Source organism: Thermobia domestica, chromosome 2 (genome assembly GCF_964235325.1).
Source record: "Thermobia domestica chromosome 2, izTheDome1.hap1.1, whole genome shotgun sequence".
In the NCBI taxonomy this organism is placed as follows: Eukaryota; Metazoa; Arthropoda; class Insecta; order Zygentoma; family Lepismatidae; genus Thermobia; species Thermobia domestica.
The window spans coordinates 289,559,086-289,583,531 of NC_137455.1; the positions used below are offsets into that span (position 1 = coordinate 289,559,086).

Here is a 24,446-nt window from a genome sequence, read left to right on the forward strand (position 1 = left end):
AGTTTCCATCACTTCCAGTTTCAATAGAGAGTTAATGATAGAGATGAATTGCATTCTTGAAACAGTTAATTGATTACAGAAAAACCTCTTCTTGCTAGTTGCTATCTGTTACCGTCTTTGCTCTGTATGTACTTACGAACTTTTCTTTAACACAAAGAAATGGACAAGATTTATTGGGTTTGAAACGCAAATGATCATTAGAATTCTTTAACATTTTTTGGTTACAATATATCTGTAAGATGGAGTAAGATGTCAGTATGTTCTTCACTAAAACTACTTAAGACAACCCGAAACTTGAAGAAAGAACTTATTTTCTAAACCACTTAAAATTAGTACACATCTTATTTTAAAAGATACCTTAAATTATCTTGCTATTTTAACTTCAGTTTTCAGGAATAACTTTTCAGACAAGATGACTGTGAGACAGACTGTTCACGACTCAGGACTATTTCCCTTGTTAGATAATATTTCGCCATTAACACAACATTCTGTGGTTAACTTTTTATGTAAGCCTACTGTTTCACGTTGACCAAGAATGGAGAAGACAAATTATTTAAGTGTCACTCTAATACATTTTTACTTTCCTCATTTGAATCAGATTGATCATATATAGAAATGATTTGCCACAAATTACGAGTGGGGAAAAGAATATACTGTTCTTTTACCATTTAGCAAAATGTTAACGAGGAGACTTACCTAACATTAATTGTTCCTTAATTAAAAGTTTGGAATTCCTTTTGCAGCAGATCTGCTTCTTGTTATATCATGTTAGCTATTATTAGATGCTCAAAATAGACAACACTCATTATCTTAATTCGATAGATTAGACATTTTGTAACTTGATACATATACAGGGTATTTCAAAACAACACTGACAACGTTTGGGAGATGATTCTGGACACCAAGATAATACCAAAAGTATAGAACAACCTGGGTGCAGAAATTGCATCATTTCAGAGTTATAGTCTGAAGAAAACATGAAAAAATGAAATTTAAAGGTTCATAACTCCAATACTATGGGATCTACTGTAGTCGGGTCAAGACTTCACCTAGGAACTGATATGTGTGCTATCGAAAAACGCATGTTTCAGAACTCTTAGGTACTCACGCAACAAATTTTATAGAGGGACTTAGCTACGAGCAAATACTTTGGAGTACTCACCAACTACCTCTATAAAAATTGTTGCGCAAATACCGCATGATTCTGAAACGTGGATATTTGGATAGGGCACACACTAGTTCTTAAGGAAAGCTTTGACCCGACTACGGTAGGTCCCATAGTATTGGAGCTATTGACCTTTAAAGTTCTTTTTTTTATGTTTTCGGTAGCCTGTAACTTCGAAATGACGGGTTTCTGTATCCAGGTTGGTCTATACTTTTTGTCCTACTTTGGTGTCAGGAATCATCTCCCAAACGTTGTCGGCGTTGTTTTGAAACACCCTGTATAAGATATTTCTAGTGCTGGTGGTCAATGACGGCTGAAACGGCACTTAAATAATATGCGTTACCAAGTACAAGTTAACTCAATATTTTCACTACTTTTAAAATTATTTCTTTTAGGTGAAGTGGCAGTGCTATATTTGTTCGTTCGATACAAGTTTCAGTGGAATGAGGTCCAATATGGTTTGTTCGGAGCTTACAAAATGACTATAATGTTAATAGGTATGTAGATTATTTTGGTTATTTGAAAATATTGAAGTTATAACATAGAAGAAAGAATTAGATTAAATTAGTTTACTAAAATAAAATTTCTTACGCTACAGTTTAGGACGTGTATGGACAACTAAATGACCCATGGTCAGCATATTGAGTAGAAATATCGTTACTTCTGCCTTCTTAGACCAAATTTAACTGCCTATTAAGCTAATTTCTAATTCCTTCTTAATTTTGGATTAACAATAAAAATGTCAACTAGAATCATGAGGCAATTAGGAAGCTACTTCAGTCAAGAGATAGCACATTATCTATCCAGGGTTTCTCAACCTAGCGATTAGGACCCCTAGTGGGGTCGCGAGCGGGATACATGGGGCTCATACACTAAGGTGAAAAAAAAATTATGTAATTAGGATCTCGACGGAGATTTTTCAAAATGATTCTTTGAATTTCTTATTTTGATAGACATTTTATTTCCATACTTATTGTAAAATTCAGCAAAAAATATTAATCAAAATTTTAATCTAATTAAGACTATTTAAGATGTAATTGAAATATAAAATAATAAATTTAAAAAACGTAACCGACTTTAACAAGAGCGCCAAAGAGTAGAAAATAATAAAAGTCCTACAAAGCAGAAAATAATAATAATAAAATGCTTAAAAATTGAAAATAATTCATTGCTACTTGCATTATTTATAAAAACAAATTTTTATATTAATTAGCCTACACGTTGCAGAATTATATGTAAACATAAACACGATATTAACACTGTCACCTGTTGAGGAGTTCATGGCGTAACTTCAAAAACTGTAATGAGGTCCTGATAATATTACTTGCGAAAAAGTATACTCTCTGAAACAAAAAGAATAATCTGAATCGATCACTTTTTTTTTTATCAGTATGGGATATTACTACTTGTTTTCCAGGCAAAGGGTACCACAATTACCGAGATATACTATGTCTCGCTGCTGCGTGCGTTGCGGGATTCTGTGAAATCCCAGAGCGTGGCACGCTGACAAAAGGTGTTCTACTACTGGAAAACAACGCACCCGTTCACAACTCGAATCCTGTCCAGACTGATGCACGACCGTGGGTATGTAATCTGTAGAGACCGGATGTTTAGGCACGAAAAACCTAGAAAATAGGCAGGCAAATAGGCACTAAAAATTTAAAAAAATAGGCACTAAAATGTAGCTCGAAATAATGAAGATAAATACTCGATACCATTAAAAATAGGTTCAAGTAATAAATAATGCTCAAAGAATATAGAAACATACTTCTTTGCCAATATATTCTTTTATTGTTTATATAAAAACGAAGCTTGTTATGTTTCCTTTTATACTGGGTGAACCTGGAAGATGTGCACATACTTTGGGAGGTGATTTGTGATATCAAAAGAATACAAAAAGTCCTCTTGCATGTTGTGGAACTCCGCGTCGTATACGAGTGACAGGGGGTCCAACTTGGAATCGAAAATCGAATCCTAATAATTGGAGCGAGACATAAAAGTATGCACATACTTTGGGAAGAGATTCGTGACATTCAAGAGGACTTTTTGTCTTCTTTTCATGTCACGAATCACCTTCCAACGTATGTGCACATCTATCTGTTCCGTTCCAATTGTCAGGATTCGATTTTCGATTCCAAATTGACATAACTATCACTCGCACGACACTGAATTCGACAAAATACAAGAGAACTTTTGATACCATTAATCACCTCGGAAGTATGTACATATCTTTGAAGTTCACCCTGTGTATATATTGTAACGTACCCAGGGGCGTCATTTAGGGGGGGCAGGAGGGGGCAATTGCCCCCCAAGACTTTGAGGAACACATGTACTTTAATTAATTGTATACTAATATACTAGTACAAAACATGAAAGTCTTATGTTGGTGGTGCTCTTGCCCCCCCCAAGCGAAGTCTGAAATGACGCCCCTGAACGTACCACGTGCTTGTGTTTACAAACACCTAATATACGTGTTTGTATATATTATTTATGTATTATGTATGTATTATTTTGTTATATAAATTATATATTTTCATAATGAAGGTTTATTTTGACGAAAATGCATATAATAGGCAACATTAGGCACTAAAGCAATTATTTAGGCAGTAAAGGTCGAAATAGGCAAAATAGGCAAAATAAAATTGGCTTAAATCGAAACTATAACCCCCTATATAAACTTTAATACGTTATTTTTGATCATATCTTTAATATTAAAGAATAGGCATTTTGCCTAACATCCGGTCTCTAGTAATCTGTCATAGATGGCGTTTTCTCTTGACCACACACCACCTTCATACCATCTCTTTCCAACCATGCAGTCATTTTCCTGGTGCAAATACTTCTGCGATGTTGCCACGTTGTTTTCTGAGTTCAGTAATGGATTTTGGACCAATACACCTTACTTCACGTTCGGGCCTAAAACAGCAATGGTGGAGAGTTACGAGCTGTACTTTACCACATGACCTAGAGAGGTATGCAGGACTACACATGTAACATTCATCTCTGTACGATATGTGGAAGTGAGTCAGGGTAAAACTTTTTCTCGCACCTCTCGTTAGCCGGCAAATTTCAAATAAATCACAAATGTGCAAATAACTAAGGCACTATTGATTTGCGACTCTCGATTCATATGGGTGAAAATGTTTCAAAGTTTTGTATATATATATATATAGGATAGTCTATGTAGAAGCACACATGTACAGTTTTGTTCTTGCAGGTACAATCCTTTCCGTTGGCATTCTTAGTCACAAAATGAAGTGGGATGATGCGTTGATTGGTCTTTTGGCCTGCTTTGGACAAGTCGTGGCTTGCATTTTATCTGCTTTTGTTACACAAGGTTGGATGATGTATGTCGGTATGTATATCTTGAATTATGTATGAATGTATGATGTATATCTTGAGTTCTTAAGTAAGAAAGTGGTTTCTGTTTTACGTTATGAAAGTACGGTAGACTTCCAAATTATGGAGGTTCAATATTGAAGACGGAAGTGGTCGGTACATATAAATCAGCTACAGTTTAATACAATGATAAAGTCAGAGTTCATGGGACATTTGATTCATATAAATAAATAATGTCTCGTTGTATTATAACTTTTGGTTTTGTGGGAGTCAATATTGAAACTGGAAGTTGTAGTAGATTTCTACCACTTCTAAATTTCAATTGAATAATTAGAGAACGACTTTATAGTTACCAATATTGAAACCAGAAGTCGTAGTAATTTTCTACCATTCACGGTTTTATTAGGAAGATAAGGTGGATATACTTCTTGTTTTTGCAATGCAACACTGAATCCACACCAGAAAAAAATCTTTTTCGTTATCTTTTATTCCGGCGATCAGTGTTGAAACCAAAAATGGCTGATCATTACAACTTCAGGATTGTCTTGTGGTTTAAAGGGAGAAATGGAACCCATTCTTGAGGCACTTAATTCATAATATATTCGTATACATATATACCTGTTACCGTTTCTTGTTCGATTCCTGTCGACGATATGGATATAGTCGTTCTAAAGACACACCATATCTTGCAGCATAAGTTTCTTTTTTTTAAAGTAATCAAACGTGAGTTTCTCTCATGCTAGTGATGGAAACGTTTTTCAATCAGCCAAGCATGGGCTCATATAAAAACTAGAAAATCTATTAGGTTGGTGTGAATATCTGCTTTGACATGTGGTAGAAAACTAAGCTCAGGAACAAGAGAAGAACGAACTACGGTTACATAATTAACTAACGTCACAAACTCTGCTCACATCCAGCAAACAGTGTGGGTATCCAGACAATCAGGAGAAGACAGTGCAATTGTTGAACATGGTAGTATGGAGGTGCACTGTGGAGAACACACAATTGCAATTGTTTTTCTTTATGTATTGAAACTGGGATATTTAGTATGGCAAGCCGAAAAAGACAGATTCTCGGAAATATGTTCCTGCCATTGCACTGTCGTTTGGCGGTTCCGTGCAATCACTAAGTGAACTCATGGATATAAGTTGACACTGGTCAACAAGAATCGCCATCTAGATGTGCATTTCTCTGAGGGTAAGTTTCCTGAATAGTATTGTCACTTTTGATGAAAATTGGATCTGGTAGGATAGTCATGAACATCCAGGACAATTGTTGGATATTGACCAAAGTCCAGAATAGTTTCCAAAACTCCTGTAAGATGTTGTTGCTGGTATCGTGGGATTGATGCACCATATCTTTCTCTGTCGAGGGGAAACCATCACTGCGAATAGTTACAGTGCTGAAGTCCAAGAAAAACACTACAACTTTTCCCGCATGCATCCAGAAATGTTCTCATATTGCACAACAACACAAGCGCAAACGCCGCTCAAAGAACTTCGAAGACTTCTCATGAGTAGAAACCCTTCCTCATCTACCGCGTTCTCCACTTTGCGACTCTCCTACTGATTACAATTTCGTCCGGTATCTCGAACACCTCTTGGGAGGGAAGACTTTTCCTGATGATCGACTGATGATCCAGCTGGTGCATCGTCCGACTGGGGAATTCTTCACATCGCAAACTGCAGACTTGTTTCGCTACGTAATCCAATCTTTGAGTGAGCTATGCCAAAAATGTATATGTAATTTTTAGAAGGAGGGGATTTGGAAATGAGATACTTGGTCGGACACTTCATTCACGCCAACATACACTTTCTCTGATGTTTTGAGAAATATTATATTCGCAGTCAAAAATTTACGCTCACGCACTCTATCTTTTGCATTATTCATGAATCCAGAGCGGAGTGGTAAACAAGCAAGTTTATCTAGGGAAGGACAGCGATTTTTTCAGGCCATTCGGGCCTTTAAATACTAAAAGCAAATAGGACTTAGGAGTTAGATTTCTGGGCTTTCGACATCTGTGGCCAATGGCCATGTTATCTCGTCACTTACAGGGGATTACGTCCCTCGGTGATCATACTATCCGGAGAAAGGGAAGGAAGAAAGCTTGGGATCTGGGAGCAATGCCTGGGACCTATATGTTAGGCATTTGTTGGGCGTGAATGAGGAAACCCCAGGAAAACCTCACTCACGATCGCTGGTCTGAAAAAGCTTTTTACACTCTTTTGACCTAGAGCCCCCACCGACAATCGAACCCAGGACAACTCGCACCGAAGGCGAGAACATACTAAAAAGATTATAAGCCTTGTTGCAGTATATGAATGCATTAACCCTTTGACTACCAACGGGATACATGTGTTCCATGCGAATAATTCAAACATCGTTGGGAATTTGCTTTTAGAAAATTAAAAAAAAAATACATGTTGTTCTCCCATCGGGTCAGATATGACTAGGAGACTATGTTTAGTTCCCAAAACTGTGTACAAATGTCAGGAATATCTCACATTCAAGGAGACGTATATATTAAAGTATGTTTACATTAAAAAATGGTAGTCAAAGGGTTTAAAACTTACCATATGTACATACATACATTGTGAGAATATGCTTATTATTATTGTTGTTGTATGCAGTGTGCTATCTAAACATGAATCTAAACAGTATATGAATTTAAAATGACAGATCGTAGGAAATGTACTAACAAACTATTCATAAGGAAACAAAAGCTGTTAATAGAAATTCATTTGTATGACTTTGCGTAACATGGGTATAAATGGTAAAATAAACGAAATCTCGAAGTATTAATAAGGTTAGACAATGTTATGCAAAGTGAAGTAGTATATTCGCAATAATGTGCATCGAGTTAGGCAAATGAGAGTGAAAAAGTCATGATTATTTTCAGTTGTTTTAATTATATTAATGTCCTATCATATTTTAAAGTATTAAAATCGTTTAATAAACACATGATTGATTACTTCCGTTTGGGGCGACCCAGAGGTCATTTTTTGGAGGGGGGAAGGAATTTCCTCACTGGCTATATCACTGTGAATCCAGCACTGATTAACATTAAAAGAAACTAAGCTTATGCAGTCTCATAGACTTACCTAGCGGCGCAAATCTATCTTCAACATTGGGGCGGGAAGATTTGAGGCTTATTCTGAGGAGACATCAATTTCGTCTCACTTTCCTTTGTTGCAATCGGACACAAATCATCACATTTCAACCCCCCCCCGAAAAAACACATTTCAAATCGGATTATTGGAGGGACAGTCCCCTAGTTCCAAGATTGGAGGGGACATGTCCCCCTCATCCCCCGGGATTTGCGCCAGTGGGCTTACCTCAACAGACATAATATGACAAATTGCTGATTCTGAAAGTGGGTTCAATAAGTGTGTCTACGAATTTGATCAGTAGGGGAGACCGGGGCTGCTTGGCAGCAGGGGTTGGTTGACGAACTGCATACAACTCCTTTATTAATTAATATAATGAGCTGTTGCTGCTGTCTTAAAAGAGCGACCTACGGATGCTGCTGACACCTTCATATGGAATTTGTAACTTGCGGATAATGGCCTCTATTAGATAAAGAGTGTTTTTGCCAGTCTAAAGTAATTTTTTTAGTTCTCCGTTACAACATCACAGAATCGTCACTACTTGGAGTACAGAGGTAAGAAATATAGCATTAGTTAGATCTGAACTTTGTTTTTATGGATATTCAAACAATAAAACGTAAATGCCAAACAATTGCTGAGTAATTATGACTTTGGGCTTGGGGTTAGTTGGCGTATAGCATTTGGGGTTGGGGAATTTTATTTTATTTTACTTTTATTGTTACATTGTTTGTTTTATTGTTATGATGTTTACAATTCTATCAATCTTTTACTTCAATGTTATAGAATAGCATGCATGTATTGGATTACTGTCAAAATTTAGAAATCGAGGTAAGACTGGATGTCGGACTCTGAATTTTCTGAATAGACCTAATTCTCAGGATTAAGAATATTTTGTATGTGCTCTTTTGTTATAAAAATATAGGCCTAGCTATTTCTTTCTCTTTCTTTGTGAAAAGTAGGGAATAAACTGTGTTTCTCGATAATTCAGCTACAGGAAATAAACTGCGTTTCTTGATAGTTGTGTTGAATTAACCTACATCAAATCCTATTAAAACTGATGTGGTTTGATAATCTTGTAGCTTTCAATGTCATGACAACCAAGCTAGAATGAAAGAAAGAAGTTTTCATATTTCATAAAGCTGATTCTTTTAAATGTTGTGAATAAAAGTCATTTTAAACTTTAAATAGCCTACTTCATTACAATATATATAATAGCATTTAGAAAAATCACGTTTATTTCTAATAAATCCAATTCTTGTTTGTGTTTATAGTACTCGCGCCCAGTCGTGAAGCTTGGGCTCTAAACGAATCATAGAAATACTTTGCTTGAGCTCTAACACATCGGAAAACTTCGGTACAATTCGTGGAGCCGCTTCCTAAGCGCACACTTGGGGAAACGTCAAACAGCTGAAATACACCAACAATGTTGCCAAACTTTGAAGACATAGTAAATTAATATTTGAAAAAGTATTAAAAAATTACCAATAATAACACCCCACAACACTAACCAGTGTAACAATTATTCTAAAATGGTAACAATAACATAAATAGTAACAACGAAAATATAACGAATAAAAAAGCAATTAACGGAGCTTGGCGCCAATCCGACAACACTGTACTCTCGGGAGATGTTTTCCGTGTAGCGCGAGAGAAGACAATGACAAAATGTGATGGGTGGGGGTTGATGAATGAAACACACTCTCGCGTTCTATTGGCTGGTGAAATCGGTAGATCTAGGTCAAGTTTCACGACTCGGCGCGAGTACTATAGCTATATTTAAAAAAGTATGCCAACTAGCCAACCAACTAGCCAACCAGCCCCTTACTAGGGGTCGGTTGGCATATTCCTTTTTAAAAGAAAGGACATTTTATTTCTCGGAAAGTGTAAGCAATAAAACAAAAACAAAAATTGAATTTATTAGAGGAAACATTGGTCTGTTCGTACACATCCAATACAGTGCATTATCTGCTTATAAAAATAAAATAAAATAAAGAATGAAAAGTTCGCCAACCAGTCCCGGCCTTCCCTAAATACGCATGTTTACACTATTAAAGTTTGAAAGATTAATGTAAATTTTGAAATTTTAAATAGAATTTGTCTCATTCCGTCATAATCAACAGAAATGAGTTAAATGCCAATTAAAATCTAATGAAGACAATTAAGCTCAACGTACTGTATTACACTAAATTTGATGAATTGTATATTACATGTTATGCTCTTCTAATAATATAATAATATAATATTTCTTAACATATTTTGTGTTAAGAATATATTTGTATAGTGCCTCTCATAAGAAAATTGAAATTTGTGATCAAACATTATTCTTGCATTTATCTTTCAGTGCCTTTGGTTGATTTGATCAACGGTGCAGCGCTCACTGTTCTTCGGTCTATTGTGTCGAAGTTAGTGCCTAATAATGAACTAGGTGAGAACTGGCGTTATCTTGAATTTTTCTTTTTGTTTTCTATTCATTTTTCTGTGGGTATTATTTCTGCTTCTTATGAAAATTTTCATTAGAAAATGCTTGCTTACATTTTTATTACCTTTGTATGGAAATATAATATTCCAGTTATCTATAATTAAATATTTCGACAAGTTCTCGTGACAATGGTTAGGCATAAATCCCATTAAATCATTTTAAAATATTTGAAAAGAAGATATTATTTGTTTTACATCATCAGTCAAATAACATTTGAAACAAATTTATTTTCTCGAAAGTAAAAGGGAGTTCTCCGAATGTGAGTTATACATAGAAAACATCATCTTCATTAGTTTTTATTAAATTCTCCTATTTCCTCCCACATTCTGACTTGACATTTTCTAATTATCATTTACTTGTAGTTTTCAACCGTCTAATTTAATAAGCATTGAAACTGGAATGAAATCCTTTGAAAGATCAGCAAAACCTACAACAAAATAGCATCTGTATATACATAAGGACAAAACAAACAGAAATGTAAAATTCAAATGATATTTCCGTTTAAATTCACACAAATTATATTTTCTTTAAGATATCGATTAGCAGTACCGGTACCATTTGACAATATCACATATTTGGAAACAAACTGCAAACAAAAAGTTCCTCGTATACAAGTTAATTGTGGGGAAATAAAATATTTCTGTTCTTCACATAGTAGGGGATATTCTTTCGATATTTCCCTCCAGTTTTATTTCCGCGATTTTTTTTAGTAAAATGAAATGAAATATTTCACTTTTACGTCCCACGGTTATACTGTCTAGGCTAAAGGAGATTGTGATGATAAGGAATGAATACAGTGGTGCAGTGAATAAAGTGGAAAGAAACGGGAGAACCTCGAGAAAACCCACGCACACGGTGTTTGTCCAGCACAAAGTCCACTTGGCGCGAGATGGGATTGAACCAGGGACCCCACGCGCGATTTTTTTTACAATCCGTCATTTTAGGCCAAACGAGGATTAAGCCAAACGATGATCCTTATTTCGCCTAAAATGGCGAGAACAAAACCTATTGTCTGTCATAAAAGTGTCAGATAATTGGTTAAGCGAAACGAGGATTAGGTCAAACGATCTTTTATACCCCTCTGACACTGACGCTCAGGACACGTACCCTACTTGTTTCATCCTAGGTAAGCTTCTGTATTTTATTTTTGAAAAGAAATAAATCATATCAACAGTCAAAATTCTACTTAAGTGCCAACTTATTGAGTGATATTATTCACTTATTGTTATTTCGGTATTACTGTTGAAGATTTTGCTAAACAAAATTGAGAAGAAATACTAAATTCTATGTAAATTTTCCACAGTTGAATTTATAAAAGTGCCCAACTAATACAAGTGCCCATTTTGTAAACTAGATCAGTTCTATTCGAGCAGTTCCCTACCCAAGGTGCGCGTATTCCTGGGAGTCCACCTGGAACATTCATAGGTAGGCAGAAAATAATAAATAATGAAGGACTAGAGACAGTAATCTTTGTAATTAAGATCAAATGAGATTTCATTGAAACTCAACAACAAAACATTGATCATTAACGAGAAAACAGAATGGAACACAAATAAATTTTAAAAGACTCAGAAGGCGTTGGCGATTTCAATGAGATGTATAGATAGGCATTCATAAGATCTATTGTAAAGAGCTGAAAAATCAAGAGTGTTCTGTACTTTAGCTAGAAGAAAGTAATTAACCTCTTGACATACTATTTTAGGAATTGAACATTGTTTTAAGTGTTTATTTCATAAAACAAATTATTATTTTTTCTTACAGGGAAAGTTAACTCGATTGTTGGAGTTGTGGATACCATAGTTCCTCTTGCGACAACTCCTCTTTATAATAATCTATATGCAGCCACAATTGACAATCTTACAGGGGCTTTCTTCCTCCTGAGCGCTGCGTTTACCATCGTATCATTTGCAATTTATTGGTGAGTAACACATAATGAAATTTTATCATATTAGAAGTAAATTATAATAATTCCATTGGTTTAAAAGCTCTTGCCGCAGAAACAAAAAAAAAAAAAAAAAAAAAAAAAACTTGCCATTGAATCCTACTGTCAAAGTCAATTCATTCCGAATTGTTGCTCATGTTCTTACTAACGTAAGCTTGGTATTCCCCACTCGCTTTATTTGCGCACTACCAAAAATAAAAAAAAAAAAAAAATAAAAAAATCTTTCTCTGAAAGCTTACACCGTCCGAAATTCGTTTTCCTTCCTATTTTTGACACTCGATGTTATTTTCTGTTTGATATTTGGTAATCTACGTTAGCTATGGATGGGCTAAGCTTAACGGCTCTCTGTTAGTACTTCCGGCATCATTTGTTTTCGGTGGGTTCCAAAGAAATGTGCTACATATGCAGCTTACAATGGATGGGTTAAACATGACATACTTCTGGTATCTTTTTTTTTTTCCAGCGAGCTCCAAATTAATATGCTACGTATTAAATATTCCAATGGTAATGTTTTGTGTTGAGCTATATACCGGAATATCGTATACTTACCTTAACTTAAACAAAGAACAAACGTGTATTGAGTGGGTATACGCTGCAGTTTTGAAAACGGTCGAGCGTATACCTAAAAAGTTCTAACATTACATGACTGGCTTTAAAGATTATAATGAAAGAAGTAATTGTAATTTCTGTTGGAATTTTCAAAATAAGAAATTTCAAAAGAGTAAATAAATCAAACAGGGAAAACGTATTATATGAAAACAAATGCCTGAAAATACCCCGGAGTACGCGTTCTTTCGTAGCAGCCATACTGTTCGGAACTAAACGTGCTAGTTTTGAAGTCTTTCACTTTCGTTCTCACCTGAAGTGACGTGATTAATTAAATCATTCAATTGTAAAATTCCATGAAGGATTATTTTCTCTATTTACCAGTTGATCGGTTAGTTTAGTTGATTGATTGGAATTTAACGCTATTTATCAGCGCCGAAGCTATATGAGACTGAACCTACAGTTTAAAGTGGGATTTGAACCACTATTCGGGACTCGTATCGGAGGAATAGAATGCCAGGATTGTGCGCACACGAAGCAGTCACTAGCGTTAGCCACGAATGATAGCTGGTTTTGTCAGTTTTTGTTTTGCTTTCTAGATATTATTTTGTTCAAGATTTTGGTTTTAAATACCAAACAGTGACGTAGCAGCTGCCCCCGTAACCCCCGCAGTGCGGGGGCCCCGAAGTCTTGCGATGAACAAAGAAGTATAACTTCACCTTCCTTCTATCGGCTTCTAGGGCCCCTTCTCTATACTTTGCGGGGGGGCCCGCAAAATTGTGCTACGCCACTGATACCAAATAACTGAAATGCCCCTTCTTCACACAGGAAGAATATGTTTATGGAAATTATTTGACTCTCTCCCCTTCCTTAAATGGGAGACACATTTCAATGAAAGGATAGTGACAATAATCCGTAATGTCACACTTTCTCCCCTCTTACCCTTATGTCGATGGAGCTGAACACACTCAAACGGCACTAGGAGTATCGGTATTCATCTCACGTCCATGACTCTGAAAACTATCGATTCAACTCTAATGTCGGTCATTTTTTATTATTATTTTTACATATCACATTTCCTTACTCCCACCTTCATCCCCCTAATAATTTTGACTCCAATGGTATCGACAGTGTCACTATTCATCTTTGCGAGCCCGAAAACTCTGGATAGGTCGTTTTCCATTATTTTTACGGGGTATGGGGTATGAATTCGGACTTATATAACATTGAGAGTGTCACTATTCATTTCATCAACTTCTTTCCAGCCACCCATCGCCCCCTAATGAAAATTATTGTAATATCATAAGATCCTTGATAAGCCTAAGGTTGATAATTACGTGAAATATAATTTAATTTGTTCTATAATTGTTGCGTGATTCGACCACACAAAAATCATATTCGCTTTTATACATCTAGATAGCTAGTATTCTTCCTTAGAAATTAGCTACAATTTTTGCACTTATACACATAATAAAAATATCTGGAGCTTCATTTGACAGCTATCGAAATATTTCACGAAACCTCACTGACATCGCTTAGGTTCAGTTTTTCTAGCTGAAAATTAACTTGTAAGTTTTATCAAGAAGTGGAAACATAAATTTCAACTTACAAACTATATTTTAATAAAAGACTTAGTTCAAATGGAAGTGTATTGGCTTATAGATTTTTACTTTTAATTTTAGTGTTAAGAGAAAACTGGAGGATACACTAGTGTGGTTTAAGGATTTCATTTTAACATTCGTTATAAACATTTTCTTTATACAAGGTGCTTCAGAAACAAACCGACGAACTTCACATACACATTCAGGACCCCAATGCAAGAAAAATATGTTCCCCACTAGAATTATGTTCCGTACTCGCTTTATTCTTGTACTATCAAAACTCTTTCTCTAAAAGCTTACTTTCAAAGTTTCTTCCCCTCTCATTTTTGACACTCGATGTTCAATGATCCAAAATTATTCCGATTTTGATCGGGATATGGGCATGCTTTAAGGTAACCACCTAACGGCCGATTGTACTAATCTCCTTAAATTCACCCATCACCTAATTAAATGTAGTCGTAATTATTGGAATTGGTCATATATTGGCTACACTGATTAAAACAATCAATAAACTTCGCATATATATATATATATATATATATATATATATATATATATATATATATATATATATATATATATATATATATATATATAATATGCGAAGTTTATTGATTGTTTTAATCAGTGTAGCCAATATATGACCAATTCCAATATACATTCAGATTCAGGACCTCAATATAAGAAAAATGTTCATCTGCGATGGTATTGATGTAAGATAATTATTGGAATTGGTCGTTAGTTGGCTACATTGAACAAAATGATCGAATACTTTACATATGTGTTCAGGATCTCAATACAGGAGAAAAGTTCATCTGCAAATTTAGTTGGAAACGCTTAGTTGCGGAGATGAACCCAATTTAAGGTAACTACTCTACAACCAATTCCACTAATTTTCTTAAATACCATCACCGTAAATAGGCATTTCCGACCAAAATCGCAGATAAACTCTTGTATTGAGTTCCGGGAACATGTGTACTCGGTTTTTCGGTTGTTCCCGGAACGCCCTGTTCTACTTTTACATGAGTACGAGGAGCTGCTGAAAAGTTCATTGCCCAACAGAAGAGTGCAGATAGACTGATAAAATTGTACATTTTTAAAGAATATAGGGTCTATCTTTGTATGTACAAATACAAATTTTCATATTAATAATGAAAATCTTATTGTGTTTTTCACAACCCTGAAGTGATCATTTGTGTCCAACCAGCAAATTATACGAACATCTAGATCAGCACTGTTATCAAATTTTTGTTTCACCTAGGGAACTCATCGAAGCAAATTCATGAGGAAATCAGTGAAACATTACGGAGCTCTTCTCGGACATATACAGTGGTGAAGAAGCTGATGCTACAATATAAACATGGCAATTTCTCAACAAATGATGCTCTACATGTAGAGAAAGCCAAAACAGTGACTGTTACTGAAATCATGGAGAAAATTCATGATGTTATTCTTGAAAATCGCAGAGTTTCAGCAAAACGTGTGACAGAGATTGTGAACATTTCTCGGGAACTCGTCGGTAGCGTAACTCATAATGACTTGGGCATGCGCGAGTTCTTAGCAAAATGGGTTCCCCAAAATCTGTCAGCAGATCAAAAGCGTGAAAGCCTGAGGGCATCAAAGAAACTGATCTCCCACTTTGATCACATTGCCGACTAATTTCTGCCACGAATAGTAATCATGGTTGTACCACTATGATCCTGAAACCAAACAACAGGCAATGGAATAGTGGCACTCAGGTTTCTCTAGCCCCCCGAGAAATAATAGTGGATTGGGAAAGTGTTTGCAACATTCTTCTTTGATAAGAAAGGACTCATAGATTACCTGGCCAAGGGAAAGACATTTAGTGCAGCGTATTATTCTGTATTACTTACAAAGTTAAAACACAAAATAAAATGCAATGCAATGAAAAACTTTTTAAAAATCCTGTTCCTTCAGGATAATGCCCCTGTGGCATCGAACACTGCAAACATAACTGACATTGTATGATCTAGGGTTTCATTGTTTAGATCCTCCTCCTTCTTCTCTAGATCTATCTTCGTTATACTATTCCTTATTCCCCAAACTCAAACAACACTTGAAAGGATCATTTTAGATCTGATAAGGAGGTGTTTAGTGCCCCAGAACAATGGAGCAAGGAGCAGTCCTCATATTTCTTTTTAGCTAGTTTGCAAAAATTGGAGCACTGTACAAGGAAGGTTGAACTTCTGGTGTAGTATGTAAAATAACTGTAAAATTTCATTTTATGCATACTCCTTCTAAGTTGGACTACGAACATTTTAGCAGCTTCTCGTATATCTCAGATCATTGAAGTGTTATTTTGAAACCGATAGAAACTTCATAAACATATTAAAATCGTAAGTTATTATATAAATAATTGGAAACTTCGTAAGGAAAACAACTGTCAATATAATAAATTAATACTTTAGTACATGTATACAGGGTTTGTCCGGGAAGTAATAGGACTGATTTTATTCCGCCATGACTGTACTACGGAGCGTGCGCGCACCGACTGGATTCGGTAGAGAGCGTTCCTAGCTAACGAACGAGCGGCTGGTCAGTTGTCTGCGAGCACACGGAGAGACAGGACAGGCTTTTTCGCGCGACGTGTTTCTGTGAGTGGTGCAAGCCGAAAATGCAGCGCTCGTTAGAGCAGAGGTATGCGATTAAATTCTGTGTTAAACTCGGTAAATCTGCGACAGAGACGTTTGATATGATCAAGCAGGCTTACCCAGATGATGCTTTAACAAGAAGTGGTGTGTTTCGGTGGCACAAGGCCTTTTCGGAGGGCCGGGAAGAGGTCGCCGATGAAGACCGTGCTGGAAGACCTTCGACTTCGACAAACACAGACAATGTGACTCGTGTGCGCGAAGTTTTGAACTCAGACCGTCGACTAAGTATTCGTTTAATTGCTCAGATGTTAAATTTACCAAAAACTGTGGTTCATGAAATTGTGACGGAGCATTTGAACATGCGCAAGGTGTACGCGAAGATTGTCCCAAAAGTGCTCAGTGACGACCAGAAATTGCAGCGAGTGGAATTGTGCCAAGAAAATTTGAACATGTGTGAAAGTGACCCCCAATTTTTGAATAACGTAATCACAGGTGACGAATCATCGATCTTTGAGTATGGTCCCGAGACAAAGAGGCAATCTTCCGAGTGGCACACACCGGCGTCTCCTCGCCCAAAAAAGGGAAGAATGAGCAAATCCAAAGTGAAAACGATGCTCATTGTCTTTTTTGACATCAAAGGCATCGTCTACCATGAGTTTGTTCCTCCTGGACAAACTGTCAACGCCAAGTTTTACGTGGAAGTGCTCAAGAGACTCAAACGAAGGATCAATCGGGTCCGACCAGACATCGGAGCCGACTGGAAGCTGCACCACGACAACGCCCCGGCTCACGCCGCCTTTCTTGTGAACAGCTACCTGACCAAGGCCGGCATCCCAACGCTTCCGCAGCCGCCCTACAGCCCAGATGTGGCCCCGGACTTCTTTTTGTTTCCTCGCCTGAAACGCCCGATGAAAGGCAAGCATTTTGAGACGACAGAGGGGATCCAAGCAGCTTGCACCGCGGCTCTCAAGGCTATTCCGGAGAATCACTTCCGTGACGCCTTCAATGCTTGGAAATCGCGCTGGCAGCGCTGCATCGACGCAAAAGGAGCCTATTTTGAAAGTTTTTAAAGAATTGTAACGATTGGCTCAATAATTTTTTTTTTTAAATCGACTCAGTCCTATTACTTTCCGGACAAACTCTGTATATACCACGGTCTCCAGTGGTACAGTTGTATTAACGTACAGTATCTTTCGTTTCCATTGAACTATTCTTCGTTCTTATTCCTTTCCAATACGTTTGAACATTTAAACGAACTCTCATATAAATTAAATGATTAGATCATCATCATCATCATCATAGGTATTCTGTCATTATGGGCAGATCACTCGCTGCAACTGACAGTGAGAAGTTTCCATGTTCCATGGTCTTTCGCGTTTTCTCCCGTTGCTTTGTTGCTTACCACGGTTGATTAGCAAACACCATGCTCGAAATTAACTCGCACTTTAATCACATTTTTTTTTTTTTTTTTGCATATACATTGTTCTTGCATATAGGCCTACATATATTTCCCAGGCAGGATTTGGTCCTGTGAATGTTTATCTCAGAGGGATTTTATTTGTTTACTTTATCTTAACATTATTCTAAATTCCTTATACGGGTCGTGAACTCGTGATGTTCGTTCTTTTCCTTTCATGATAAAAGATCTTTGAAGGACAGCTACTTATGTCTCCATTTGCATTGGAATAATTACTTTTCTTCGGTTTCGTGTACAGAATTCTGTAATCGACACAATTGTCTATCAATGAAGTGTATGCTTCAAGACATTGGGGTAAGCAGTTTGATCAGTTGAATATTAATAAGATAATTACATATAGCTGTGATTATTATAAGTACACGAATGACCATGTGCTGTAGAAGTAGATGAAACAACATCAACGTAACATCTTGATCACCTATAAGGGGGCCGAAGGAAATTTGGTGTCCTGGGACCCCTCGTCTCCAGGAATCGGCTCTCTTCCGTAGAAAGAAAAGGTAGTTCTAGAAAACTGCATTGAAGTTTGTTGAATTATTCGTATAAAGATAATTTATTCGATTAGTGTTGAAATATAATTTAGCTGGTTATGAAGAGCGCTTCTGTTTTTGATTTTACATAATTTTTGTAATTAACAATTATCAGCTGTGCTCTCTGCTCCCTTAACTAAATACCAAGAGTTTCTTTTTGTAAAAAAAAGTACCTCCTGTTATACACTTTATTACTAAACTAAACCAGTATTAGTAAGAGTATAGTTACCATCCTATTACGAAATCAGGTATATCGACTTTAAGATTATGATATAAAAAGGTTTTCACAAATAGAACATATTAAAACACAAACTTTTCTACTCTGATAGCTTTGTTTAACTTTCCCGATAAAGATGGGTTTGGAGTCGTGTTTACTCACTTAGGTTACACATTGTTTCTCATTTGCAGAGGATTGTATTAATGGACGTTGTAAATCAATGTTATGCATATAAGGAAAATATATAACAAAAATGCGGGAAAATGTCTCATTCAACGTGGGTACATTAGGACTTCCTTAAAGGTTCAACGACATCTAAAGAGTTTATTTCTCCATCTGTACATGGATTGATAGACCTTGCAAGCGCTTTGCTTTAATCTGAATAATAATAATAATAATAATAATAATAATAATAATAATAATAATAATAATAATAATAATAATAATAATAATAACCTATTGCATGCTAACAATTTCAAAAGCTTGAAGAGCCACAATGAGGTGTACTCGAATATGGATTTATAAGAAAGTAAATATATATATATATATATATTTTTTTTTTACATCACCTATCACTTCTTGAAGTTTGATACAAACTCGCCCTCATATCCATATATTACAATGCTATGTTTATATGTTTCTCTATAGCAATTTATTCCTTTTGTGAGTCTTCTCGTACTTCACGTGTATCACTTCTACTCATGCAAATTTTATCAGAAAATTCATAGGATAACAAAACTATTTTTGTGAAAGATTACAGTAAATATAGTACGTGCAAGTACGCTGTTCGCTACTTCATTTAAATGTCAAATATACTACGCAAAGCTTTGCTCAAGTAAAATAAGAAATAATACACATTTTTAAAGTCATTAACTTAGATATTTATCACATCCCAGTAAGGCAAGTGCACCTACAAGTTATAGTATAACTATATCTATGTGATACATACGATTTTAATTGTTTGTGATATACCTGATATCAAGAGCTCCGAGTTTTGAACCAGGAAGTTTCCAGGCAGTGTTGATTCAGGGGATGGCCTGGGAGAGGAAAATCCGTCGGAACTATGAAATACGCCCGATATATTTATCCGATCGGCTCAAATAGTTTACTAGTATTTTTTCTTTTCTCATTTTCCTTGTCTCTCTCTTGCATGTGTACTGAGCAACCTCACAAAAATTCTGGGAGTGTTTAAGCATTGGTGCAGGGTGCACCCCTGGATTCGGTGTCCCTGTTTGCTAAGTCATTATTCTTAGCAAATGAAAGGTTTTGCTGATTACTGACGAATAAAACATTTATCAATATTAATACCTCAATGGCTTGTACACCATTCTAGTTGAGACGTTACTAACACACGGGGTATATATTGAAAGAGCACCGTTACGCTGTTTCTTCCTTCATTCACGTAGTTCTTTAACACCGCTGCGGTGTTATTTTCACACCGCTTAGCATTGGTTCTTTGTCAAACCGGTCATACTGGGCCTGTGTGAACCACAACATGGGAATTTTGGTGTTGTAGTACTACAAAGTGATAGTCATGCTGAGACAACTGCTGACCTGTGTTAAAATTGAATTGAATTAATAACATTACTTTTTATTGTGTAAAATCTGTCTATTGTTACTGTTATATGATACAATAAATGTTTTTACAGTTGGGTTTATGTGTTACATCGAAAAGAGTCGAAGGTGGTTCAAAATGTGGAATCAGCATCATCTACAGAGAATGGATTGAAGAAGAAAGGAACAACATCAGAAAGCATCTGTGATCCAGGTACTGAGAGTAAATGTTAATTGAAAATTTTCTGAAGTATCTAGAAATGATTTAATGATAATTCTTAAACAGGAGGATAATGTCACTGAATAAAATGTAAGCAAATGTATCAACATGCAATAATGTGCAAGCAAATATTCATTGACGTAAAATTTTCCATTTTTAAAAAATAAATCAAACATGTACTAATGATTGTCCTGATTGCATTAAATATCTATGCTTTGAAATCATACTTGCTCTGAAAACTACTGTTCTCTGTTGGCACATGAGGCTTGGAAACTGATATCCTCAGTTAAAGTAAATTTGATTTTAGCCTTGTGCTGAAAACGGGGAATTATGTTCCAACTACATAGCAATATAACCAAGTCCGAAAAGGGGAACTACTGAAATGATATTTTTTTGACATGTTGAGTACAAAAACATTTCCATTTTCTCATCTTTTGTCGTAGCACCGAGAAAAAGACAAGCATTTTAAATTTATTTTAATTACCATCTTATATATAAAAAAACAATTAAGTATCACTGAGGAAGCCAAGTGAAATTACAAGTCAATTTCTATCGAACAAAAAGATGTTCTTAAAGTAGTATTAATATACTAACACTGCCTTGGTTATAAAAACACGGACGTCTGGAAGACGGGGCGGGGAATGTGTATAAAAGGACATTTGTCCTTGATCTCTAAAACAATATGTTAACAGTATTTTGAATCTAGAATAGAAAACTATTGCTATAAATTTTGTGGGTTCAATGTATGGTTTGCTCCTCTGTGCGTGTGTGAGGCAGGAAGAAGGAGGGAAGAAAATCAGCAAGAGTCCATGTTAACAAGAATTGATTATTCCTATTATTGTATCCATATTGTATTCTATTCATTGTGTATAGAAATAAATATCTAGACTCTTGTTAAAATGTTAATAATTATGAAGAAGTGAAATATTTAGCAATGAAATCCATTACTAGTTGTTTCCTCGTTTATATACTGTATCTATATGACTTTTATGTACAAAAATTTAATTTGTAATTAAACTGATCGTTGAATTATATTTTAGTTGATTTTTTAAAAATACGAAGCTAGATTGAAAAATAATGCATACGTTTCCCTATCAAAAGTTTTGTTCAAATTCAAAATCGAAACATATGCACAATTAAAGTACGTGTCCTACCTAGTTTTCAGCATAAGAATCGAAACTCTTGAGACATAATCTCGTTTTAGTGTATGTTGGTCAAATCCGTTTTGGTGAGCTTAGAACCACTTCTGGACGATGGTGTGACCTTATTTAGCAGAATCAAATTGTTGAATGCTCGTGACTCATTTCAGGTAACCAAATAGATGAAAATTTGTTAGGAGCAATGTTCAGACTGTATGGCAGGTGCTGCAGAAACTTACAACAAAAGTAATTTTGGCATGATTGTGTTGATGAACGTGATACGAGCATTCTCGTGAGGCAGTCATGGGATTCGAAGCATTTTTCAGAGAGTACTATAGCTTTGTCGTAACAGCGTTAGCTTTTACTGTAGCAATGGTCCCAATTATAGAAAACTCCATTAGGAAAGCGCATTTCATGTCAGTAAGAATTTTTGAACAGAGTAAATTTCTCTGCTATGATGTCTCAGTTTCTTCGCATTCGAGGAGTTGAAATATTTCCATATAATGCCGAACATTATTGTTTCGGGGTTGTAAAGGAATACAGTAAGCTCATCATCTTTCACGATATTTTTCAAAAAGGCATGCTCTTTGTGCGTAACGTACTAAGTGGTCTAAAGATGGCTCTTTTTTGTCTGCTTATCTTTGGGTTCATGGACATCCAATGCGCAATGACTTTCTGGAAGTCCAGTTTGTGATACATAATATTGTATGCTGACCTATAAGGTAACTGCAGGTATATACGCCAGTGCAGCTAAATACGCCAAGTGTTCAGTGCTGGGATGTTTCCAACGAAATCCGCTAAAATTCGCCTCCAATATGTGCCAGAGTCTTGGACAAGTCCGATTTGACGAATACTCCGGGAGACAGCCCTGAAACCGCCACGCCGTGCAGTGTTGTTTGCTTCGGGAAGGTTCCGAGGAAGGACGTTATTATTTCGATAGCGGAAAGAATCCGTTATTAGTGCTGTGCTAAATAAGAACATAGCCGATTGTTTACAGCAATGTACGTCTCACTTCGTGTCCGTCTAGCAACACTTTGTTTTGTAAGTATAATTTCAGTATTTGTTCCATGGCTACTAAATCAACACCAAACATGGTGCAGCGAAATACGCTAGGGCTTGTGCAGGACTGACTACAGAAGACAAAGATGTTTTCATTTGTCCCACATGTACCATGTAATATCGATGTAGTTTTCTAAGTCACAGTACAGTGTCACTGTTTATTTATCTTCTTATGAACTAAAACTTTTCAGTTTGGAACTTTGGAGATTATCGTTTTACATTTTATCTTTTCATCTTCATCTTGCACTTTGGTTATTTTATTTTTTACTTCAGCCATGTTGTGCAGTATTATTTGAGTTCGTATAATATAGACGATGTAAGGAGTTGCAAGATTTATTACAGGTTTCTAGAAGTATCCTAGACTTGGCGTAATTACCTGCACGTGTTGGTAAACATTTGTAACACTTTTTTCTTTTACCTTGGATATGAAATAGAAGTGAGTCGCATCATTGCCACGTTTTTTTCTACACGTGGAAAAGGCTACTCTGCAACGCACATGTCTTGTTCTTTGTGTTCCATAAAAATTAAGTCCATAAAAAATCCAACATTCTTAACATGGCGTATTTACCTGCACATACCTTACGAAATATGAACTGTTCCAATGGTTGCAAATGAATCCGAGTTGACCTCTCATGCTTTTTGTAGTAGATAGTATTGTATCGATTACAAGTCGACCGAATCGGTAAGGTTTGTCCGGACTCGGTTTGCTTTATTGCTTCGGTTTGTTTTGCAGTCAACAAATCACACGCATTTTTGTGGCGCTAACCATAATTCTTCTACAAAGGTAGCAACAAACAATTCAACTACGTTGATCTCTAGCGTGTGCTTTAAGCTAGTTGTCTTCCAAATTCCAACTTGCCATTTGTACCCTGAAACTAAGAAAAAAGAAAGTATGTGTTACTTTTCGGCCTACGCTTGCATATACATTGTATATTAAAAGTAAAATACAATTTAGTTTTGTAGCTACAAAACATTTGTACAAATGGAACAATATTACTGTATGTAATTATTATATAGTACAGAAGTAATTATGTACAAATATGTATATTTCTTTGTAATGACAACATATTTTGTATATTTAAGATTATCGTAATAATACTAATACTAATACAAAAGTAGTTTTATTTTTTTAAAATACAGAATTGTAATCTGCACCTTCCTAGACCACATAAGGATAAATCAACCCATGCAATTCTTTGGAAAATACTACAGTATTATTAAAGATAATTGACGCAAACCCATGTTCACAAGTTCCTCAAGTTCCAGAAGTTCCTCAAGTTCCAGAAGTTCCTCAAAGGATTAAAGTATATGTTTGCACAGAATTCTAGCCTCACGAAATGTATCAACAAATATACTACTGAGTTTATGGTGATCGACGCACTGGCTCCTCCTGACACACTTGTCCCATCTTTCCCTAAATCCTAAAAGTGAGAGTTTGCAGAAAAACAAAATTAAACTTTAA

The 24,446-nt window shown here is 35.8% G+C and overlaps 1 protein-coding gene across 1 annotated transcript in view; it reads left to right on the forward strand.

Annotated features, from left to right (window-relative positions):
* The window catches only part of LOC145678562 (putative peptidoglycan muropeptide transporter SLC46), a 35,771-nt gene extending 14,964 nt beyond the window's left edge, over nt 1-20,807 (forward strand). The window contains exons 2-6 of the mRNA XM_081748861.1: nt 1,561-1,662; nt 4,383-4,520; nt 9,953-10,036; nt 11,852-12,008; nt 20,662-20,807. Coding sequence (XP_081604987.1) covers nt 1,561-1,662; nt 4,383-4,520; nt 9,953-10,036; nt 11,852-12,008; nt 20,662-20,800 — 620 coding nt within the window. The 3' untranslated portion in view covers nt 20,801-20,807. The remainder of the gene's footprint in view (nt 1-1,560; nt 1,663-4,382; nt 4,521-9,952; nt 10,037-11,851; nt 12,009-20,661) is intronic.
* The last annotated feature ends 3,639 nt before the right edge of the window (nt 20,808-24,446 follow it).